The 25318-nt window shown below is 43.5% G+C and overlaps 1 protein-coding gene across 9 annotated transcripts in view; it reads right to left on the minus strand.

Moving 5' to 3' along the window:
- abi1a (abl-interactor 1a) overlaps nucleotides 1-25087 on the minus strand; it is a 142733-nt gene extending 117646 nt beyond the window's left edge. For all 9 annotated transcript variants that reach the window (XM_038798174.1, XM_038798172.1, XM_038798168.1 and 6 more), the window contains exon 1: nucleotides 24888-25087. In XM_038798174.1, coding sequence (XP_038654102.1) covers nucleotides 24888-25004 — 117 coding nt within the window. In that variant the 5' untranslated portion in view covers nucleotides 25005-25087. The remainder of the gene's footprint in view (nucleotides 1-24887) is intronic.
- Between the last annotated feature and the right edge of the window lie 231 nt (nucleotides 25088-25318).

The following is a 25318-nucleotide window of genomic DNA, read 5'->3' on the forward strand; positions in this document are numbered from 1 at the left end:
AACATGCGCAATAGTAGCAAGAGGCTATTTGGCCCCCAAGGCTGCTCCATTCAATAAGACCACAGTGATGTGGGTGTTGAGTTCCACATTCCCCATCTAACCCCGATAACCTTTGATTCCTTAGCCTAACAAGAACCCATCAATTTCCACCTTAAAAATATTCAGTAACCCTACCTCCACCGCCTTCTGAGGCAGGGAGTTCCAACGTCTCAACCCTCAGGGAAACAATTTCTCCTCATTTCTGTCCTACAAGGGAAATCCTAATTTAAAGCAGTGTCCCCTAGTTCTGGGCTCAACCACAAGAGGAAACAGCCTTCTACATCCACCTTGTTCATACTGTTTAGGATCTTATGTGCTTCAATCAAATTGTCCCTCGCTTTTTTAAACTCTAATGGAAACCAGCCCAACCTATCCTCATTAGACAGTCCACTCATTCCATGAGCAGGATGGCAGAGCAGGCTTCAGGGGCCAATTGCCCGACTCCCATTTCTTTTGTTCTCAACAATGTGAACCAACTCTCTTTTGCAGTTTATCATATGTATCCACCAGCAAAATTGTACCTTTTGCTTCTCAATTTAACCCCCACGATGCTCCTAGCGTAACACTCCTTCTGGTTTATTTTCACAAATAGGATGCCATCCCTTCTGGTTTATATTAACCAATATGACCCCCATCCAACCCCACACCTTTTTCTAATTCATCTCAAAACCACAAACATAAAATGCCATTCTTACCTTTTAAGCCAGACCTATAATATCATACTTCCACATGTCCATGCAGTCAGCTGAACTGTGCTATTTAGGTCCATAGAGTACAGTATATACGATATTCTGACTGAACAACCCCCTTGATATTCATTTTATAGCCTGTTTTCCATAATTACTTATTAATTGTGCCTTCCATTTCCAGCTTCTCCCCCCTTCTGAATACACAGGCAGATTCATTCCCACCTCCCCATCAAGCTAGCTTAAAACATCCCACCAGTCCGAGCAGAACTTCTGTACCACAACATTATTGCGACACAGCCCATGTGGCTCATACAGGTCCCAAATGCCCCTGAACCTGCACCAGTCATCTAAATCCCTCCCTTCTGCCCCATCTATCAAATCAGACTGAAATCACAAGTGCTATGTATATATTTCTATTTCAAATTCATTGAAGAAGTTTTGGCATTTGCAGTGTAGAAAGGACCATTCAGCCCATCGCATTTGTGTCAGGCCTCTGAAAGTGCTGTTCGATTTAATACCGCACCCCAGCCAGTTCCATAATTCGGTGAAGTAGTCAAATATATGTCTAACTTAATTTTGCAGGTTCCAATGGAATCGGCTGCTTCAAGTAGTCTTTCTGGTAGTGGGTTCCAGATTAAAGCAACCCTCAAAAAAAAAATTCTACTTACTTAGCCAATTATTTGAAACCTATGGTCTTTGGTTATTGACCCACTTGGAGAAAATAGTTACACCGTATTTGCTCAACTTAAACCACTTAGCAATTTGAATAACTCCATCATCTCCCCCTTAGTCTTCTTTTCTCCAAGGAGAACAGTACCAGTTTTGTCAAATCTCTCCATATTACTGAATTCTCTGGTGTTATCCTAGTAAACCTTTGCTGCACCCTCTCCAATGATTGAACACTCCTCCCAAGTAGTGGTACCCTGAGTTGTGCACAACCAGACCAGCTGACGCTTAAAACAGAAGCATATAGTTTGTCTGTATTATTCCTCATCAATTTGCATGGCCACTTTGAAGGAAAGGTAAATATGCACCCCCGCACTACCTCAACACAATTCTATTTAGATTATTTTGCTCATGTTTCTCCTTACTTCATTACTTATCTGCATTAAACAATGTCATCAGCGTTCTCATTTCATCAGTTGATGCCTCCTGAACCGCTACTATTCCACTATTGACATGTTGCCAAGTTATATGTTGTCCACCAACTTCACTAACGCAAAATGCTGGGAAATTACTTTGAACACACCCTCAGGTTTTAGTTTTTCTTTTACGGTTATTGAAATTTTTGACATTGAACCAATTAGAAATTCTCTCAGTACAAGTGAAGATGGCACCAAGTGCACAGAATTCTGACTGGGCTTATTGCTGGTCGGTGCAATGGATGTAAGAATAGAAGTAGACTGAAGTGAAAATATGTGGTTTACCCGAGGCAACAGAAAAGGAGGAGTATAGAAGCTTATAATTTATACATCTCAGCATGGAAATAAAATCACAGTATGCATTACTAAGTGCACCTCCTTGCAGGAAATAGCCAACAAGCATGTTGAGGAAAGTAGTAGTCAAGTCAAAATGGACTTTGCATGAAGCTATAATATAAATTAATTTTAATTGCCAAGTCAGTTACTGAATTGGAAGATGCAATATGTTACACGTGGCACAGTGATTAAGATGTAAAAAAAAAGAGGCTGGCTGTGCCCTGGCCAGCAAGGCCAGAAACTTGGATTAAAGGGCACATCCCCACAGGAGGAAGTAGATCCAATTACATGATTCAGACACAGCAAGAAGTCTTCCAACATCAGGTTAAAGTCCAACACGTTTGCTTCGAATCACTTGCTTTCGGAGCACTGCTCATTCCTCAGGTCAAGGAGCAGTGCTCGGAACAAGTGATTCGAAACAAACATGTTGGATTTGAACCTGGTGTTGGAAGACCTCTTACTGTGCTCACCCCAGTCCAACGCCGGCATCTCCACATCATGATTTAGACAGGAATCAGTTTAGGCGGTCAAATTTGGCAATGTCCTATCAGAATCACAAGTTACAGAATTTATGAATCCAAGTAAGAGTATGTTACCAGGGCACACCATTTTAAGTGCCCTCACAGCCAATCTACTACTGAACAAAGATGGCAGTCTCAAGGTACACTTTGGGAAATATGGTCCATCAGTTCGAAAAAGGTAGTGTCAACAATGCATTTCTTGAAAGCAGCCATTTAAATGAGAAGATCCAGATTCACAGTCCAATTTGAGAAATACAAGTTTAAGGGGTAAAATGGTCCCAAGAAGTTATTTGAAAGCATCAACAGTTATGTACAATTTTCTCTACTAATAATCCCCAATGATAAAAGTGTGAATTGGAAAGGTAAAATGCTCAAAGCATTTGAAAAACAAATTAAATGCATGGGAAAATACTCTAAAGTCAGCTACCGGCTCCAAGGTTTTCCTGCCTGTTTAGTGATTTTGCAAAGCTAACCATTACAGACAGAATGATACTACATACACAATTAGCATGTCACAACAGAAACAGGTGGGCTATCTTCCAAATGCACACTATATACTGCGGGTAGTTTCCACCGTGGGCACATCAGCCAAGTGCCAATGTACTCAAAATTGTTCTGATTTCTGCTCCAGTTTATGCTCACTTATTTGAATTTTGCTGATCATAAATTTTGGTTCCTGGAAAATTGATGTTTTGTTATGGGTCCATTTAAATCAGACTGTGCCAGGTTATCGTACCAAGAGCCACTGGAATTCTCATCCCCCAACAAGCATTGCAGGCTGTGTCATTGAATATATTCACATCCGAGTTGGAGATTTTTGATTGACAAGGGTGTCAAAGGTAAAGAACAGCTAAATTGCATCAACCTTTTCACAAATATTGCTGTGGAATTGATAATGAACATCTTCAATTCTGGAGAAAGGTACATCAGTATCAGTAGCTTAAACGCCCCTTTATACACTTTTCCTAACATGAAGCAGAATTAAACATGTACAGATTGCCACAAAAGCATCTGGGTCGCAAAGTTACTCAAAACTGAATTTCATTTTGTCAATTTTTAAGTATTGGTTCAGTTTTCTTCTGCATTTTCTTTTGAACTTCAATTGCGGCCAGGACAAACTTATTGCTGCAACATTGATTCAGCAATTTGGCCCCATCGAAGGTGTTGGGATCATTTACAGTTCAGGTTAAAAGCCAATGTTTCAATTAATGGACATAAGATTTAATCTCTGCTTAAATACTATGCAAGAGTGCAGAAATGTGCACATTTTCAACTAATTGGTTACTTCAATTTTGTATTAAAACAGTCTGACCCAATTACCTCCTTTATGAAATTAAACCAATTAATGTTCTTGATCCACCTCGAGTGTATAACTTGCCTTCATTATTTTCTACTTTTGCTATCCACTAAGCAGCCGAACCTTTCTCCCGGATTTATTTTTGTTTTCTCCTTGCATTGCTCACGTTCGCTGTCATGACAATCCTCCGTACATTTCAGAACCCATTAGTTCTCCTTTCAATTGCCTATTCCAGAAGAAGCACAATGCCACTCATTTCAAACCCCCACACAAAAAACTGGCCAGCATTTCATCATCTACCCTCTCAAGGAGGAGCACATCTTGAGTTTCTTCACCGCCCCCAATTCAGGCGGAATGTTGTTGCCAGAACTCAAATCACTCTCTTAAAAAAAGGAACAAACTAAAAACCATCAACTAAATGTCATAGTTGTGAAATGCAAGAGATTTGAATGATGCTCACATTTTCTACAAGGCGCTTCCTCAGGGGTCTAAAGTAACAAATCCTAATACTGTGGGGCTATCTATGCCACGTGAACTGCAGTAATTCAAGAAGGCAGCTCCCAATACCTTCTCAAGGTGGCAATGAGAGTGGGCAACAGGTGCAGGCTTAGCCAGCGAGACTCAATTCGAGAAGAAGAAGAACAAGAAAAACATGCTTCCAAATTTAAAGTTTTGAGACTTTGCCAGAAAAATATACAAAAATTGCAAGTCAGGTAGCATCTGGAAAGAGAGAAACAGTTAACCTTTCAGGTGTCACTACATTCCTCCTATTCTGTCCCCTTACAAATCTTGCATTTTATCAAGTCGACCACAGGCACTCATGTCTTCAGCTGGTTGGGCTCTTTCCTCAGCTCTGCAATTCCTTCCTTAAACTCTCAACCACTCTCCCCTCCAGTAAGACACTGCTCAGAACCTAACCCATCTCTCTGCATAGGACAAAGGCAAATAACTGATGTTGGAAATGTAAAACAAATACTCAACCGGTCAGGCAGTATCCGGTAAAGAGAACAGTGTTAACAGATCAAGTCAATAACCTGTAAGAAAAACTGGGTAAAGTTAGAAATCTAACAGGTTTGAAGAACAGCGACAGTGAAAGTGGTTTGGAGGGGCAGCACGGTGGCGCAGTGGGTTAGTCCTGCTGCCTCAAGGCGCCTCGGTCCCAGGTTCGATCCCGGCACTGGGTCACTGTCTGTGTGGAGTTTGCACATTCACCCTGTGTTTGCGTGGGTTTCACCCCCACAACCCAAAGATGTGCAGACTAGGTGGACTGGCCATGCTAAATTGCCCTTTAATTGGAAAAAATGAATTGGCTACTCCAAATTTTTTTTTAAAAAGAGAAAGTGGTTTGATGTGTGGGACGGGCAGAGGGCAAGGGGAGAACAAACAGAATGGTCGGTGATAGCTTGGAAGGCAAGAGATTAAATCACAAAAAGGTTATTGGCATAAGATTAAAGTGGTTATGGGACAATTAAGAAAAAGATGAGTCTATAGCAGTTGCAAAGTAACTCACCAGCACATACTTGAAGGCAATTTGGAAAGGGCAACTAAAATGATGGCCTAGCAGCAACACTGTATTGAACTGTCTTGAACAGGTTGCTGAAACATTTTATTTTGTGAATCAGCAGGACGAACATGTCACAAAGACCATAACTTATACTTTTTAAATAAAAGATGGAGGAACAAAGTCACAAGACCACTAATTAGTTTTTAACACGAAAAAATAATGAATCATGAAAAAATTGCAGTATGACAATATTCCTTTACTTACCCCCCTCAGCTTGACAAACAGATTTTTAGATTACAAAGTACATTTTACCGTACAATTGTTTCATTAACATAAAATCCTTTAAGTGCACAGATTGGCTGTGGTCAAATATATACACTAGCTCTGAACCCAAGTTAGTGTCTGTGAATTTCTCCTCAGAAACTCCCTAGAAGGTTGTCACATCTGTTCTGAAACTCCATTCCTAAAACATGCTTTGAAATATTATTTTGCAGTAATGCCCTCCATTAGCGGTTCACATTCTGAATTGCGGTCCAGCTTTTCCAAACAATTCTTTAAACAAAGCTTCCGCTTCACCTTTAACAAAAGATCCAGTATTTAGGTTTAACCATTTCTCTTTATGATTTCTCTTGACTGTTGCACAAATTGCTTTAACTATAGATTGCCAGACTTTAATAATCTTTATGGTCACAGGTAGGCTTACATTAACACTGCAATGAAGTTACTGTGAGAAGTCCCTAGTCGCCACATTCTGGCGCCTGTTCGGGTACACAGAGGGAGAATTCAGAATGTCCAATTCACCCAACAGCACATCTTTCAGGACTTGTGGGAAGAAACCGGAGCACCCAGAGAAAACCCACGCAGACACAGTGAGAACGTGCAGACTCCGCACAGTGACCCAAGCTGGGAATTGAACATGGGACCCTGGAGCTGTTAAGCAACAGTGCTACCCACTGTGCTCTTGTGCTGCCTGGTCAACTGGGTCACTGTCCATGCTGAGTTTGCACATGCTCCCCATGTCTCACCCCCAGTACCCAAAAAGATATGCAGGGTAGGTGAATTGGCCACGCTCAATTGCCCCTTAATTGGGAAAAAAAAAATCATTCCCCTTGAATTCTCCAGAACAAGATCTTGGTTTCTCTGTTCTCTTAATGTCCCAATTCCCTGGTTATCATGACTGGACCTGATCCTTTGGGAAGCCTGCCTCTTTGCAACTCCATTGTCCTGTCCAGTCTTTCTTCTGGCAGGAGTTTTCACTCCAGTGTCCTGTCTCCAACTGAAATATCCAGCTAAACCTAAAAAAAAAAGTTCCACCTTAACAAGCTGCCAGTTGCTCAGCTACAATCGCTACTTCTACTAGCCTATTTACTCTTCACACCCTAACCATCTGTAAGCGCAAGAGAAACAGTTGGAATTGAAGCCAACCCCAAAAAATACAAACACATTTGTCCAGAATAAATTTTAACTATAGGTTTTACTCTTCAAGGCTCAGAAGCATTCTCTTAAATGCATTTCAAATTTGAAACAATCAGAACAATTTATACTACAGGATAAAAGATTGAGTGGTGGAATCTTGACTCTGATCAGTCGAAGCATCGCCACAAAGGAAACAACAGGAGTCTAAAAAGTCCAAGCTACTGGGCAAGTCAAAAGAGGTGAAAAGTTCGAACATATTCCTTTTGTTTGTCGAGAATAAATTCCTGCTCATAAACACGTCACTTCTAGCAAGCGGAACTAGAGCTACATTACGCGTTCACCCTATTATCTTAAATTGGTTTAGTGTGGTGATTCGATCAGACAATCACTGGGATGCAAGGCCTATATTATTGGCTCCACACTGGCACCGAAACCCACACAAAATTTTGCTCAATTGTGTGGTTATCAGAAAGTCTTCTAGACTGAAAGCAGCAAGCTATTAGAGGAAAATATCACTTGTGTCACAGTGGCACTGGAGTAATGCGAGTTTCCTTAAATCTGTGAAAATGTTGTGATATTTTGCATGTCCAGCATTATTGGAGGTATTTTGGCTTAGCTTTTGGTACCCAACCATACATCTCATCTGGATCATTATTAAATTTTGTTCCATGATGCTCCTGTCAAGCAACTCTGATCATTTTAACATTAAAAAGGTGCCACAAGAATAATCTTCATTTGTGTCACAAGTAGGCTTACATTAACACAGCAATGAAGTGAAGTGGAAAAACCCCTAGTTGCCACACTCTGGGCGGGGCCTGTTCAGGTACACCGAGGGAGAATTCGGAATGTCCAATTCACCCAACAAGCAATACAAGTTGTAACTACCTAATCAATGGTTAATGTTTGGAAATGGAGAAGGGACAAAAAAAAGAAAGATGGCATCAATGTCAAGATGATTTTAGTAAATCAGCTGGTACCTGCGAAAATTCTTAATTACACATTGCGTTCTAAATGATAGCTGTATAATTAGATCAAAGTAATTTCAAAATTGTAATATGTTTTTTTTTTAAAGGTATTTGGAGCTGCATAACACTAAGGGTGGAGGGTTGGCAGTTAGATCGGTCACTGATTGTGCTGGCTGCAATTACACCTTGAAGTGTTCTAAATTGTGATTTTTCTTATAAGACATGCAATACACTAATTAATGGAATGACAAGCAGGATAAAATTAATCTTATAATACAATAATGCATATTGAATTCCACCTGTAGCATCATGTATTTACATGTATAATTTGGCACATTGACATAAGATGACAAATTTCCATCAGTAGTTGATTCGCTGAGCACAGGAGTAGGATTCCCCCAATGACAAATCAGCTTTCAATGTCAGCACATGGACTCCAATTCAAGAATTATTATATTGTCTTGCCTCTTCTTGTACTAACTGATAAACAAATAATACAAATGGCCTGTTTTCAAAAGATGAATTTCCTTGCTAGTTCAGAAGCATCATATAATCTTTAAAAACATTTAAATACCAAGATCTCTAGCAAAAAGTGCACAATCCTGAGTCCAAATACGGCAACACATTGAAATCAAATCACAAGTTGGTTTGCTAACATTAACACAAATTTAAATAGCATGAATATAATGCTGGTACTGGAACTGTATATCACTACAACTACACTGTACTGCCACTTCACGTATAGACTGCAGAATAGGCTCTGCTGAGGGTGTACAAAGCAAAATTCTTACCCCACATACCCAATAATGCAAGCAGCTACAAAGTACAAAGCCTAGATTTCTACAGCATACCAATCACACACGGAGCTCAAATCCTGCTAAGTTGCTGCAGTAGTTTGACTTGGATCCGGATTGTGACTTTATCCAAACTGAGCTCCCAAAGGAAATAAATATCAAAGACTGCTACACCTTAGTGGATGACCACAGAAGTCACAGTCAAGGTCACAACACAGCAAGGCAAGACTTTTGAAGAGAAAAAACAACTTCAAACATGATACAAGGAATCATTCTTTTAAAGTAGGATTCTGTGTTGGACAATCATCTTCCAGCTCCATTTTAATGAAGCTCCTGGACAAGCATTCAAATTGTACTCTGATCAAGAAATCTAAATTATATATTGGAACACTAATTTCTAAATTCCTTAGCAAACATATAAAAATATACACAAAGTATCTAAAATGAATCAGTTCAGTGATTTAAAATACTTTAAAATTGGCACCTACAGAAAATATATCAATTTCCAAAAATCTGAAATAAAGCTGAAGGCTTGTTTTCTACACCATTGTGGACATGCACTTAACAACCAAGTCCAATAATATAAACTGTTAAAATCATGACTGCAAACCAAAGATTTATGGGTTCTAAACAGACACCACACCCGTAACCATTGCTGGGTTGGGAAACCAATCCTCATCCACCATTTTCAATTTCCAAAGCTCAAAACAAAGTGCCAATACGATTAGAATATATTCTGAAAACTAGAGCAGCAAATGCTGGACATCAAAGACCTCCACAAGTCAGCAAAACCTGTCTGCTCTGTAGCCGAATTCTGTCCTACTTCAGCTTATTTTATATACTGTGACCGGTGTACAAACTGACAAGGATTGGCAAGCAAATTTCAAACACAAATTTGCAACTTTTGAACAATAACACAGATTTCTATCTTCCTCACAGTGAAGCACATTTCCTTACTCTGCATTGTTTCAAATTTAACCTGTTTATCTTGAACTTTAGCCCTCTGCCAAATACTCCTACTTCACTATGACATACAAATTTGGATACTGTGCACCTTATGGCCACAATAAATTCACATGCCTATTTTAAAATCACCAAGTGAAATGACCAGATAGTCTTTTTGCATCAAATGCTTCTGCAATCAATTAACCAGAATCATTTATTTCCTGCGCTACCAGCTTTCTGTGGCACACTTCCTCTTAGGCCAAAAAACAATCTTTCGAACAATCCTCATGAAACACAATCAAACACCAACTGAAATTTCACTTGCACAAAATCTGTCATCTAGGTCATTCAAAACACTCATGTTACTCTACATCTACCAGGCTAAAAGCATCAAAACTGGCTGCATTTGAGAATGTGAACATTACATTAGGAGACATTACACAAATTCAGACCCGTTTTCACTGGAATATAGACAGTTAAAGGGTGATCTGATCAGAGTCTTCAAGATATTAACAAGGAGACAAGGTAAAGATTCACTGGTTGGAGATTCTAAAACTAGAGGGCACAGTCATTTTCAAAGTCAGGGTTGCGACCCGTGGGCAGTGTCGAACAGTCGCAGGGCCATCCGTCGTGGTATTCCCAGTCATGGGAAGTACCCAATGCCAGCTATCACACGCATGCATGCCCCTCAGCAGTGTGCAGGTCTGGAGCCCAGAGACGCTGACCGCCCCCTCCTGACGTCAGTGCGCTGACCCAGGAGCAGATGATTCTTTTAAAAATAAAAATAAAAATTGATGGAGTCTTCTCTCCAGAAGCGATGGCAGAGAGCTGATGTCACATGCTCTGGCGCAAGAGAGATTCCTCTATTTTGTAGCTCACAGCAGTGTTGGTGTGAGCTCCAAGGCACTCTGGTGAACAACCCATGAAGAAACTGAAAACAAGAACAAAGCAGAATAAAGATGATTTCTTGAGATATGGGTTTATTAATTGTGCCACTGCAAATATGGATGCAAAATTAGTCTTTTATATGTAGGAAAACACGGACAAATGAAATATTAAAACCCTCAACTGCAAAGGCATTTGAAGACAAAGCATGGCAAGTTAGAGGACAAACCTCTTGATTTTTTTCAGCAGATGCAGTGAGATCTTAAATCACCACCTGAAGTCCTTCGCAGAAATATAACATTGGACGACAAAGGGCCAAGCAGGGTCACCTGTCACATTAAAGGCAAGCAGAAATGGTGGTCATGAAGTTCGGGTGGCGTGGGCCGCGAGGTTGGCCAGTTGATAAAAATGGGTCCCAGACAAAAACGGTTTGAAAAACAGTGGCCTAAAAACAAGGCCAGACCGTTCAGGAGAGATGTTCGAAAGCATTTCTTCACGCAAAGGGTGGTTGGTAGGGATTTGGAACTCTCTCCCACAAACAGCAGTTGTTAACTTTAAATCAGAGATAGAGATGGGATATGGGCCAACGGCAGGTTTATGGAATTAGATCACAGATCAGCCATGATCTCATTGAATTGCAGGACAAGATTGACGGGTTGAATGGTCTACTCCTGTTCGTATATACATTAGTATTCCTAAAGTCAAGCAATAACCAATTACAGCAGATAATTAAATAGAGTTGGACAGTTGAACAACTTGCACGCAATAGATTTTAACAAAAACATTACTTGCAGCTGCAGTATTTCATTATGCCACCTCAAGTTAAATCAAAGTCAAATTTGAAACAACAAATGTAACTTTATCAAATCAAATTACAGTGGACATAATGATTCAATGGTTTCTTCACCTGGACATTCTTAGGAGACCTCATTTGGGCAATAATTGATCCCAGCGCAGCGGAGTTGGATTTGGGGCAGATGGGGCAACAGCCAGGATTGTTACTTACCAATAGCCACTGATGCCTGAAGTGTATGAAGAGTCTGGGTAAAGGAACAGGATCACATTTTGACACCGTGAAGTCAAATGCCTGTCTCTCATTATCAATAAAGAACAGCCACTCCCTTTGACACACAAGTGAAAGTTGCTCAAGTTTTAATAGCATTACCAGCATCAGCTATCAACATCCTGTAACTCGCCATTAGTCAGAGTTTCAACCTCACTAGCCACACAAGTGGAATGGAGATGACAGCATGTCAGACTGGGTATTCTGCAGCAACTGGATTATCACCAACCAACCCGCCACCCCCTCCCCTGCAACAATCAAGTACTTTTGACAGATGAAGCTGGTATACTGAAGCTCAACTCCATTCAGGCATTCTGTACAGCAGTCCCTTCATTACTTTAAATATTCTACCCCCCCCCCCCCCCCCCCCAAACAGCATCGCACCCCGACTACAGTAAGTGCCAGCCACAGAATGAACTGAAACATCGGACTTTGATAGTAATCCATAGGGAACATGTATAACCCCAATTCACATGCCATCCTGACTTGGTCCTATAATCCCTTTCCTTCATATTTGCTGAACTGGCCCCTCTCTCGCTCGCTCCGTCCCCGACCGCCATGGTCTACAAATGATACGTGGAGATTGGCCGCGTGGCCTACATCGCCTTTGCCCACCACGCGGGCAAACTGGTGGCAATCGTGGATGAGATTGACATAGACGGATGGCCCTTGCAGTGGAGTGCGGAGACAAGCAATGCAATTTAAAATGTATGCAGCTCACTGATTTCAAGATTCAAATACCCCACAGTATCCGCACACAAGTCTGTGAAAGCTGCTTGGGAAAAGGAGAAAATCAACCAGAAATGGGAAGCAACTCAGTGTGCAAAGGGAGCCAAAAATGACAGACTGAAGTTCAACAAAATGAGAAACAAAATCATCAAGCTGTCAAAGGTGAAGAAGGAAGTCAGAAAGAAAGCATAAATGTTTATTGTGTAAACAGAAAAAATAGACAGACTTCATAACAGAATGTTAAAAAAAAATTTGCTGAACTAAAATCCTGGAACTGCCTTCTCAACAGAATTGTGCAAATACCTTAACCACTTGAACTGCCATGGTTCACATAGGCCACAGATCAGCCATGATCTCATTGAATTGCAGGACAAGATTGACGGGTTGAATGGTCTACTCCTGTTCGTATATACATTAGTATTCCTAAAGTCAAGCAATAACCAATTACAGCAGATAATTAAATAGAGTTGGACAGTTGAACAACTTGCACGCAATAGGTTTTAACAATACCACCTCAAACATTTTTCTATGCAGAGATGTTAACTTTTCAATGAATTATGGCCCCTTCAATGTTTTTTTAAAATATTTTTATTGAAGCTTTTGCAAAATTTTTATAATAACAAACGAACTAGACATTTCCCACCCAAACCCTGCTGTACATCCCTTACCCATATTGCATCTACACGCATCTACACCCCCTTCAGAAAGCTGCTTCTGCAGACATTTAAATTTCCCGAGAAAGTCGACGAACGGCCGCCTCCTCCGGGAGAACCCCAGCATTGACCCCCCCCTCAAGGCAAACTTTATTTTCTCCAACTTGAGAAACCCAGCCATGTCACTGACCCAAGTCTCCACATTCGGGAGCCCCTCCACATGAACAGGATCCGTCTCCGGGCTATCAGGGAGGCAAAGGCCAGAACTCCGCACCACCCGCATACCTAGCACCTTGGACATTGCCTTGACAAACCCCTGCCAGAATCCACCAAGCTTCAGGCATGCCCAAAACATATGGACATGGTTTGCTGGGCTTCCCACACACCTACCTTCTACCCTGAAAAATGTGCTCATCCTCGCCGCCATGTGTGCCCGGTGTACCACCTTAAACTGTATTGGACTGAGCCTGGCTCATGATGAGGAGGAACTAACTCTGCTTAGGACATCCGCCCACAGGAGGAGCCCACCTAGCTCCTCCTCCCACTTGCCCTTCAGTTCCTCCACTGGTGTCTCCTCCACCTCCCAACAACTCCTGATAGATATCAGACACTTTCCCCTCCCCCACCCAGGTACCAGACACTACTCTGTCCTGTATCCCCCGTGGTGGGATCAGCGGGAAAGACAACACGTGTTTCCTCGAAAAGACACTGACTTGTAAATATCTAAAACCATTCCCCGACAGCACTTGAACTTGTCCTCCAACCCCTTCAGACTCCCGTCAATGAATTCCTGCTCTCTGGCAACTTCGGAACCCGCCATCTGTCCTGCCCGGTGCAAACCTGTGGTTATTGCAAATCGGGGTCCAGACTGACGCACCCTCCACCTTCTTATACCTCCTCCATTGCCCCCAGATCCTCAATGCCACCACCACCACCGGGTTGGTGGAGTAACGGGCTGGCGAGAATGGCAGAGGTGCTGTTACCAGTGCTCCCAAACTGATGCCTTTGCATGACACCGCCTCCATCTGCTCCCATACCGACCCCTCACCAATTACCCACTTCCTAATCATTGCTATGTTCACCACCCAGTAGTAGTTGCAGAAGTTCAGCAGCGCCAGCCCACCCTCCCCCCCCCCCCCCCCATGTTCAATTTGTACCCCGAGAACCTGCCAAATGCCCCCAAGATCTGCATAACCTCCCCCATTCCCTCCACCGGGTCCAAGATGTACAAGAGCAGATTATCCACGTTCAGCGAAACCCGGTGCTCTACCCCACCCCCTGCCACTTCCTTGATGCTCTCAGCGCCATGGCCAGCAGCTCTATAGCCAGAGCGAACAGCAACAGGGAGGGGGAAACCCCTTCCTCGGTGTAGCTTAAGGTACCCTAACCTCAGCCGATTCGTGCACAGGCTCCGGTTCGGACCAGGCACCGGCACCTGGCAGAGCAATCGCACCCAGTCGATGAAGCCCTCACCAAACCCAAACCTTCCCACTGTCTCCCAAAGATACTCCCACTCCACCCGATCAAAAGCCTCCTCCACCTCCTCGTCTGAGGGCATCATAATTACATTTAAAAGCCTCCGGACGTTAGCATTGAGCTGTCTACCCTTAACGAATGCGGTTTGGTCCTCCTCTATCACCCCCGGGACACAGTCTTCTATCCAAATGGCCAAAATCTTAGCCAGCAGCTTCGCATCTACATTCAAAAGTGAGATCGGCCTATATGACCGCATTGCTCCGGGTCTTTTTCTCGTTTAAGGCCCCCAGCCCCTCGACCAGGTCTTCCTCTACCCTCAGAAACTTCAGCTGAACCAGGAACTGCCTCATCCCTTCTCCACCAGGCGGGGGTTCCAACTCATATAGTTTGCTATAAAATTCTTTAAAAACGGCATTCCTCTCCCCCCCCCCCCCCCCCCCCAATCCCATGTTACCCTCCCTATTCCGTACTCCCCCCAATCTCCCTGGCTTCTTTTCTCTTCCCAAGCTGGTGCGCCACATCCTGCTCACCTTTTCCCCCATATTCGTACGCCACCCCCTTGCCCTCCTCAACTCTCCACCGCCCTCCCCGTGGTCAACAACTCAAACTCTGTGTAGTTTCAGACGCTCCCTCAAGAGCCACGCGTCCGGGGCCTCCGCATATCTCCTATCCACTCGAAGTATCTCTTCCACTAATCTCTCTCTCTCTCTGCTCGTTCCATCGTTTCTCTATGGAACCGAATCGAAAATAGTTCCCTTTTTACAACTGCTTTTAGAGCCTCCCAAACCACCGCTGCTGATACCTCACCAGTATAGTTTGTATCCAGGTAATTCTGAATGGACTTATTCACCCGCCAACAGACCGCTTCGTCCACTAACAACCCCACATCCAGTCTCCAGAGCGGGAAGTGCCTTCTCTCCTCACTCAACCGCAAATCCATCCAATGCGGGGCATGATCAGAGACTGCAATCACTGAAAATTCCATCCCCGCCACCTTCGGAATTAGCGCCCTGCTTAGAACAAAAAATTCAACGCGACAGTAAACTTCATGGACGTGAGAGAAAAAAAAAGAAAACTCCTTCGCCCTCAGCCGTTCGAATCTCCTCGGGTCTTGCCTGCCCCCCCCCCCCCATCTGCTCCATGAAACCCCTCAACTCCTTCGTCGTGGCAGGCCTCCTTCCAGTCCTGGATTTTGACCAGTCTAGATCGGGCGCAATGACTGTGTTAAAGTCCCATCCCCCCACATGATCAAGCCATGAGACTCTAGGTCCGGGATCTTGCCTAACACCCACCTCGTAACTCCCACATCGTCCCAGTTTGGAGCGTATATGTTTACAAGCACCACCTGTACACCCTCCAGCTTACCATTCACCATAATATATCTACCCCTCTTATCTGCTACAATTCTTCCAGTCTCAAACACCACCCGCTTACTGATCAATATCGCTACCCCCCTGGTCTTTGAGTCCAGCCCAGAGTGAAAAACCTGACCAACCCACCCCTTTCTCATTCTCGTCTGATGAATAATCTTTAGAGATGTGTCACCTGAAGCATTGCTACGTCTGCCCTCAGCCCCTTTAAATGCACAAAAACACAAGCCATTTTGACCGGCCCATTCAAACCCCTCATATTCCATGCAACAGTGCACGCGCATCTTAAACAAGTATAACCGAAAAGCAATCGGGTACAAGGCCCTAGGTTATTTTCCTTCTGAACGCCGGGGGGGGGGGGGGGGGGGGGGGGGGGGGGGATATGATACCAGTTAACCACATCAAAAATGCAGATCAGAAATCTTCCTAGTCTAGTCTATATTACTAAACTAATGAACACCATACACAGCTGAGTCACTCTGGGAGCCCTAGGCAGAAGGGAAACTGAGGAAACTACATTTCAATGGTACAAGATCAACGCCACAAAATATTCTACCACAAGATATGACCAAACAACAAAACGTGGGGAGGGGCCTCACGGTAGCATGGTGGTTAGCATCAATGCTTCACAGCTCCAGGGTCCCAGGTTCGATTCCCGGCTGGGTCACTGTCTGTGTGGAGTCTGCACGTCCTCCCCGTGTGTGCGTGGGTTTCCTCCGGGTGCTCCGGTTTCCTCCCACAGTCCAAAGATGTGCGGGTTAGGTGGATTGGCCATGCTAAATTGCCCGTAGTGTAAGGTTAATGGGGGGATTGTTGGGTTATGGGTATACTGGTTACGTGGGTTTAAGTAGGGTGATCATTGCTCGGCACAACATCGAGGGCCGAAGGGCCTGTTCTGTGCTGTACTGTTCTATGTGGTGCAATGGTAATGTCATTGGACTAGCAATCCAGAGGCCCAGGTAATGCTATCAGGGCACTGGTAAAAATCACACCACAGCAGCTGGTAGAATTTAAATTCAATTAGCATATAAAGCTAATCTCAGTAACGGTGACCAAAAATATCATTGACTTGTTGTAAAAACCGGAACAAAATCTGTTAATCCTTATGTACATACAACCATTCAACCCCTCAAGCCTGCTCTACCATTCAATGAGATCATGGCTGTATCTGCTTGTGTTTCAAATTCCACATTCCCATCTAACCATGATAACTTTTGATTACCTTGCCGAACAAGAATCTAACGACCACCACCTCAAAAATATTCAAATTTCCCAGTTTTCTGAGGCAGAGTGTTCCAAAGTTGCACAATCAGAAAAAAAAAATTCTCCTCATCTCAGTCTTAAAAGAGCACATTTTAAACCAGTGCCTCCAAGTCCTGGACTCACCCACATGAGGAAACAGTATTTCCAGGTCCATCCTGTCAATACCATTCAGGATCTTGTATACGTCAATCAAATCACCTCATTCTTCAAAACTTCAGCAGAATAAAGGTTAGTCTGTCCAAAGTTTCCTCAAGACATTGCAGGTAGCAATCAAGTAAATCTCCTCCAAACGCATTCACAGTGTTCCTTAAATAAGGAGACCAAAACTGCACACTGTTAGAGATGCGGTTTCACCAATGCCCGGTGTAATTGAAGCACAATATCCTTACTTTTCTGTTCAATCCCTCTTATAATAAAAAAGGATTAACCCTTTTAATTACTTGTTGTGCCTTCATACTAACGTTTTGTGACGCATGCACTTGAACTTCTAGATCCCTCTGCACCTCGGAATTCTGCCGTCGTCTCTAGCTTAATATTCCACTTTTTTTCTTGGTCGGGAAAAAATTATTTTCTCACATTATACTCCAGCTGGCAGATTTTTATCCACTCACTCAACCTGTCTTCAACCTCCTTAAATACTTTCCTGCCTAGCTTTATCTCATCTATAAATTTCACTCCCATGTCTTTGCTTCCCTTGTTCAAGTCATTAAGGTCAGGGACCCTGAAGTCTGACCTGCATGTCATTCTAGATCCACAACAATGTGGTGGACTCTTGAATACCCCAGGAAGCTTTCCATTCAAGGACAATTACGCTTGAGAAACAACGGCTGGCTTCACCATATTGCCCACACATTCCGTGAAAGAATAAAAACTAAGTTTTGTTTAATGTGAGGGTTCAAGTTGCCTAACTTTACTGGTCTAGTCTATGCCAGGCTGGCTATTCCATTACCAGTGACCACATCAGGGAATAAGATGCATAACAGACATAGATAGCACCAGACACAGATGCCCGAGTGCCCAGGTTACTTTTGAATTTTTTTCCAAACATTTGACAGAAATCTTTCTATCGTCATTGGGGTGAGGTACCAGAGGGTTAAAGAATAGCCAATGTTGTTCCTTTCGGTACCAAGGATAATCCAGGAAATTACAGACAGGTGAACTTTATATGAGCTGTAGGGAAATTATTGGAGAGAATTTTTCTGGACCAGATTTACTCCCATTTGGAAACAAATGGACTTATTAGCGAGAGGCAGCATGGGTTTTGCGAAGGCGAGGTCGTGCCTCACTAATTTGAGGAAGTGAGAGATTCACAAAAGGGCAGTGCACATAGTCAACATGGACTTTAGCAAGGCCTTTGACAAGATCCCTCATGGCAGACTGGTACTAAAGGGGAAGTCACACAGGATCAGAGGTGAGCTGGTACGATGGATATAGAACTGGCTTGGTGGTAGAAGATAGAGGGTAGCAGTGGAAGGGTGTTTTCTGAATGGAGGGCTGTGACTCGTGGTGTTCCAAAAGGAATCAGCACTGGACCTTTGTTTGTAGTATATATAAATGATTTGGAGGAAAAGGAATGGTCTGATTAGTACGTTTGCGGACGATAAAGGTTGGTGGTGTTGCAGATAGTGGTGAGGACTATCAGAGGATTCAGCAGAATATAGCTCGGCTGGAGACTCGAGTGGAGAAATGGCAGATTGGGTTTAATCCAGACAAACGCACAATAATGCATTTTGGAAGGTCTAATACAGGTGGAAAGTATACAGTAAATTGCAGAACCCTTAGGTGCATTGACAGAAAGAGAAATCTGGGGCTACAGATCACTGAAAGTGGCAGCCCAAGTGGATAAGGTGGAGGCCTCTGGGTCTGTCTTTGGAGTTTAGAAGGATGATGGGGGGATCTTATTGAAACTTACAGGATACTGCAAGGCCTGGATAGAGTGGATGTCTCCACTTGTAGGAAAAACTAGAATCAGAGGACACCGTCTCATAATAAAGAGACAATCCTTTGAAACAGAGATGATGAGGAATTTCTTCAGCCCGAAGATGATGAATCTGTGGAACTCTTTGCCGCAGAAGGTTGTGGAGGCGAAATCGCTGAGTGCCTTTAAGACAGAGATAGATAGGTTCTATCTATCAGGGGTTATGGGGAGAAGGTCTTGTGGAGAGTGCCTGGAATTCGGTGCCAGGGGAGGTGGTGTAACCAGGTATGATAGCAACATTTAAGAGACATCTTGCCAAATATATAGATAGGATGGGTTAGAGGGATACGGGCCCCTGAAGTGCAAAAGGTTTTAATTTAGACATGCATCATGATCAGCGCAGACTTTGAGAGGCTGTTCCTGTGCTGTTTCTAAGGTTTGCGTACCCAATTATCTTTTTCCCCCAATTAAGAGCCAATTTAGCATGACCAATTCACCTACCCTGCACATCCTTTTGGGTTGTGAGGGTGAGACCTACACAGACACAGGGAGAATGTGCAAACTCCATACAGACAGTGGCCCAGGGCCGGGATCAAACTTGGGTCCTCGGCACCGTCAGGCAGCAGTGCTAACCACTGCACCATCGTGCTGCACTGTTCTTGGTTCTTTATTGGGATTCATGTCCAGAGGAATAGAATCAAGGAGTCATGTCAAACCTGCAAAAAACCATGGCTCGACCACAGTGCTTCACAGCTCCAGGGTCCCAGGTTTGATTCCCACTTGGGTCACTGCCTGTGTGGAGTCTGCACGGGTTTCTTCCGGGTGCTCCCGTTTCCTCCCACATGTCCCGAAAGACATGCTGTAGGTCATTTGGATATTCTGAATTCTCCATGTACCCGAACATGCGCCGGAATGTGGCGACTCGGGGATTTTTCACAGTAACTTCATTGCAGTGTTAATGTAAGCCTACTTGTGATGATAAAGATTATTATTGCTTGCGGGTACTATGGACGGTTCTTTCCTCCATCAGAAAAAGGAGATGGGGCACAGGAGGTTTACAAAAGATAACCAAGAGTTTATATCATTCAGGAACAAGAACAGACTGAGGTTCATTCCTCCAGAAAAGAGAAGACTAATAGGTGACCTGATATTGATATTTATGAAAGGGTTGTATCAGTGTTCCCACTGATATTGAAGATCAGACTAGCATCCATAAATAAGACAATCACTAATAAATCCAATAAGCAATTCAGGAGTGGCTTTATCTTTAACCAGAGAATTGAACGCACTATCACAGGAGCAGCACAGTAGTTAGAACTGTTGTTTCACAGCACCAGGGTCCCAGATTAGATTCTTGGCATGGGTCACTGTCTGTGCAGAGTCTGAACGTTCTCCCCATGGCTGCGTGGGTCTCCTCTGGGTGCTCCGGTTTCCTCCCACAAGTACCGAAAGACATACTCGTTAGTTAATTTGGACAATCTGAATCCTCCCTCAGTTTACCCGAACAGGCGTCCGAATGTGGCAACTAGGGGCGTTTCACAGTAACTTCATTGCAACGCTAATGGAAGCTTACTTGTGACAATAATAAAGATTACGACATGAAGTAGTTCAGGCAACAACCATAAGTCAATGTCAGGGGAAGCTGGACAGACACATTAAGGCTATGTTGGTGGGATTAAATGAAGGGCAGGAGGAGGCTCACGGGGCATTAATATGGACCTGCTGCGCTAAATGGCCTATTTATACTGCAAACACCGTGCACTGCATTTGCCTTTAGATTCCACAACTGGTTTACACAGGTTAACTGATCTCCCCAATACAACATTGCCCTGTAGACTTGTTCCAATCATGTGATGTAAACAACACTGCCAACCTACCAACACAAATCAGTGCAGAGTAACATTTAAATGTTGGTCAGGTGGTGGACAACAAAAGAGCCAAACATTTCTGGTTAAAATCTATTCTGGATAAATAAAGCAGCATAAAAAGTGGAGTGCGTGTTCCTGGACTCAATTAATACACTAGATTGCAAAGCTATCGTGGGGAATCATTTTTAAATCATTTGGCTAGAATTAAGAAAGGAATGTAATGTGCTCAATTTGGAGCATAAGGACTGTGCTGGGGCAATAAAAGAGCAAAGATGCAGTCACAATCAAATTCAGTTGGCCAAAACTTGCAATGCGACTTGACCATTAAAACTATGCATGATTTGACCAAAAGAGCCAGCAAGCCTTGAAAGGAGGCATGGCATCAGAGGCAGAGGCATTCTGCATACAGCAGTGTATATTCTGTTAAGACAAGTCAACCAACCTGGTGATCAGTGGCATGTTTGCCAGCAGGATGGAACTGCTGATAACCAAAGTTATGTACAATTTATAATACATAGTCTAGACTTGCAGGCACCTATTCTGATAAGATACACAAAAGAATTGACAACTGCGGGGATGGAAACTGCAAAGGATACCATTGGAGGAATAAGCGGGCAGTGTTTTGAAGCAGATGGACAAGGTGTATTTGACTAACAACCACCTACCTCGCTGGAAAGGAATATTCACTATGTCCTACTGAAAGTATAAACCCTTAAAAATGATTGGTGCTGGTCCTCAAGGTCAACAGGAAGAGGAATAAAGACAAAATTAGCAGCTTGATCCACAAACTAGCTTGAAAAATCTGATGTTTTACACTTCTACGGAATAAGAATTTCATGTCCGGAAAAAAGACGGAAGCAGCAGCTTGATCAACTGACGTTCAACTGCAGACTGACTTCCTGCAGTGGACTGTAAGTAAAGGGAATTTCTCCACCACAATATTGTACGCTACTCATCCTTTAGGCAAAAATTTAAAAAATAAATCAAATTTAGAAGTGGTCAATTTTGCAATTCCAGAGTAAACAAACTTAAAGAGCAGGATATAAATTTACCTTACAGAAGATAAAGAAATTCAAAGAAACAAAAATCAGGTACAGTAGCAGATAATAGGTACTTAATCAAATAATGTTCACAGGAAAGGAGGGAGGTCTACTGTATGTCCAAGACTTTTTCGCAGGTTAGTATGTTTAGTCTAGACTGGAGATAATTCAGGTTGAATGTCTTGAATTCTAAGCAAAGAAACATCAAGGGTAGGGGGCATGTTAGAAGTGGTTAGCACTGCTGCCTCACGCCACCAAGAACCCAGGTTCGATCCTGGCCTCAGGTCACTCGCCATGTGGAATTTGCAAATTCTTCCAGTGCCCGTGTTGGTCTCACCCCCACAACCCAAAGATGTGCGGGGTAGATAGACCTATCTTAAATTACCCCTTAATTTGGGAAAAGAATTGGGTACTCTAAATTTATTTTATAAAAAGAAAACAAATGTAAGAAATAGCATCCCCGTAACAATATGTAAAGTGGCAACCAGTTAAGACAAATATTTTTCCAATAAATTATTTGAGTGTGGTTTGTGGTGCATGTATGCAAGTGTCAAAAACAAAGTCTGTCAAAATTTAGGTAACTGATATTAAAGGGAACATGACAAGTACAATTTAAAAAGTGTTTTAACAGCATATCGGAATAGGACCAGCCAGGACCAGACAAAAATGCCAGAACTATGCAGGATTTGACAACAAAGCACATGAAAAATCACTCAGGCGCCAACACAGTTTTATAAAACGGTACCATTGAAAAATTTGTTCCATAAGATTAGGACTCGAGATTTAATGTATCAGCATGGATTGAGAATTGCTAAAGAACAGAAAACAGTGGGAATAAACAGGTCATTTTTGGGATGGCAGGATGCAACTTAGCTGAGTGCTGGAAAGATGAGTATCTGGGCTGCAGCTATTTACAATTTATATCAATTACTTTGATGAAGGGAACCAAGTATAATGTCCCAGGTGTGCTGAAGGTACAAAGCTAGGTAAAAACGTAAACCAAGGAGGAATATGTAAAGAGCCTGCAAAAGGACAGAAATTGCTAAAATGACTGAAAAGTGCACATTAAGTGCATAACATTATTCTCCACAGGTACTCAAGTTGAATCAGACTATCGGTAAACATGCTGTTCATTAGAATCGGAGCCTTTTCAGATCTAATCTAACCTTCCAACATCAATCCCTACCTCAGCTCAGTGCCAACGTTTATCATGTTACACTCAGGCATACATCTCAAAAGGTTGATGGTGCTATCCAAACACAGGATGTTGAAGCATCCGTGTTCTATAAGTGATGCTATGAAAGGCCGCAAAATTTTTAAGCAAATGAGAACAGAGAAAAATTGGACTGAAAACCTGAAAGAAACAAACTGGGAATGGCAGCAGAGGCAATGAGGCGAATGCGATCAGGTATAATAAGATTATTCCTCAAGTTCTATTTCAAGTTAAACCACGACTGCAATACAAGGGGCAGTGGTTACAAACTGGTCAAACTTCAAAAAAGAGTTCAAGAAACACTTAATGCACTGATGACGACGGCAGCATAGAAATAAAGTCCTGATTCAGGTACGACGGGTCAAATGGCCTCACGTCGCCTTAGTGACAAGCCCAATTTACGAAATAAACTTAATTTCTGTTACTTTAAGTGTAGCTAAACCATATGGAAATTGAGCACGAGGTCTTAAAGACATAAATACACTTCCTGCACATGTTCTTTACAATGCGTTCTAATACGAGTTATTTTAGAAGTAATGTCTACTGTAGCCCGAACCATTACAGCCTGCATAGTTGACAAGTCGGACTACGTGTTGCAACTTCAGTCTGACTCTCCTTCGATTGTCATATTTCCGTCTGAGGAAACAACAAATGCTACATGGGCTTCCTACGTATTTGGCCCATCAAACTAACTCCCGGGTGGAGTTCAGCACTTCATCCTGTTACTGGCGACCTTGGAGGAAAGCAAAACTCTACACACCGACCAAACAGCGAGCTCCAACACCGACAGTCCCAAGGAATTTCGGAAGAGATTTTTTTTTATAAAGGTGTGGGGATGAGAAAACCAATTTCGGGGGGGGGGGGGGGGGGGGTGCGGGACGAACCTGTCCCTGCCAGAACAAGATCGGCTCAAAAACCAGTTTCACGCGAAACTGCTCCCGGACACTTTTTCCCTTCAACATTTCCCCAAGGTTGCCCAACCCAGGGTAGGCGAATGTTACTCAATTGTGACACATCTTTCCAATATTTCGGATTAATTATATAACAATACTTAACGACACTTTCATACAGATAATTTGGAAAGAAACACTGAAATTTAGATTACAAGCACAGGATCGATCAATGTAAAGATACATAGATCCTCTGGAATCTCTTGAAAAGCTGCATATCCGACCGAATAAAAACAAAGCGAGCTTGACCCAAAAGAACAAAAGCTGTTAATAAAATCATGAATCAAAATTGTAGAGTAGGGGCCGCTACAGCCGGGCGGGGAGGAGAAATTGTTTAGAGGGGGGAAGAGAAGGGTCCTGCCGACTTCGCCCAGGAACCAGAGCAGAGCAAACACACAGGAGTCAGAGAGCGGGGCACACCCTCTGGGACACACACTCACACAAGCTGCAGCTCAAATGTGGTGGTTAACCCAGCAGCTGCCGACTCTTTCACAAAGTGACTTTAACACAGGGAAAGAGGGGAACCTCCTCCTTCAGCCAGATCTGGGCCGGACCCGATAATTGCCGAGGTCCCGCGGGGGGGGCGGAAGGCCGGCCAACCCCGGGGTGAGGGACCGAAGGGAAGGTGGGTGTGGTGGGGATTGAGCGTAGGGCCCAGTCCGCAGGCAGGAAGCAGAGTGCTGGCCGCTGGGACGGTGTGTAAGCGGGGCAGGGCCGGGGAGTTGCTGCTGCTGGTGGTGGTGCCGCCGCTCTCCCTTCCTTTCCCCTCCCTCCCGCCCGCCGCGGAGCCGGCTGCCCTGCCGACTTTTACCTGGACATAGTTGTTCTCGCAGTAATCAGCCACGCGGCCCAGGTTCTGGTAACTCTCAATCAGCGCCCTCTTGCCGGCGGGGATTTCCTCCTCGAGTAACATCTGCAGCTCTGCCATCTTACATCTTTCTGCATCGCTTTATTACTCCCCGCTCGCGACCGCCCTGGTTACTCCCTCCCAACCACGCAGGGCACTCTGGGAGTCCCAGCCTCGCTCTCACCACCACGCCGTGACCCCTCACCCCGTCCCGCCAGGCATGCCGGTGGTTGAAGTCCTGCGTCTTTGATGATCTGCTGCCCGCTGACATCCTCAAGTGTGTGTGGCCGATAATCCTTGGGGCACAGAATGGTCCAGCCCATCGCTTCTGCACCGGCCCTTGAAATTGAGCCTCGTCCCATTCCCAGGAGCTCTCCCTTATAATCCTCCATCTT

The sequence above is a fragment of the Scyliorhinus canicula genome, chromosome 5 (genome assembly GCF_902713615.1).
Source record: "Scyliorhinus canicula chromosome 5, sScyCan1.1, whole genome shotgun sequence".
Lineage (NCBI taxonomy): Eukaryota > Metazoa > Chordata > Chondrichthyes > Carcharhiniformes > Scyliorhinidae > Scyliorhinus > Scyliorhinus canicula.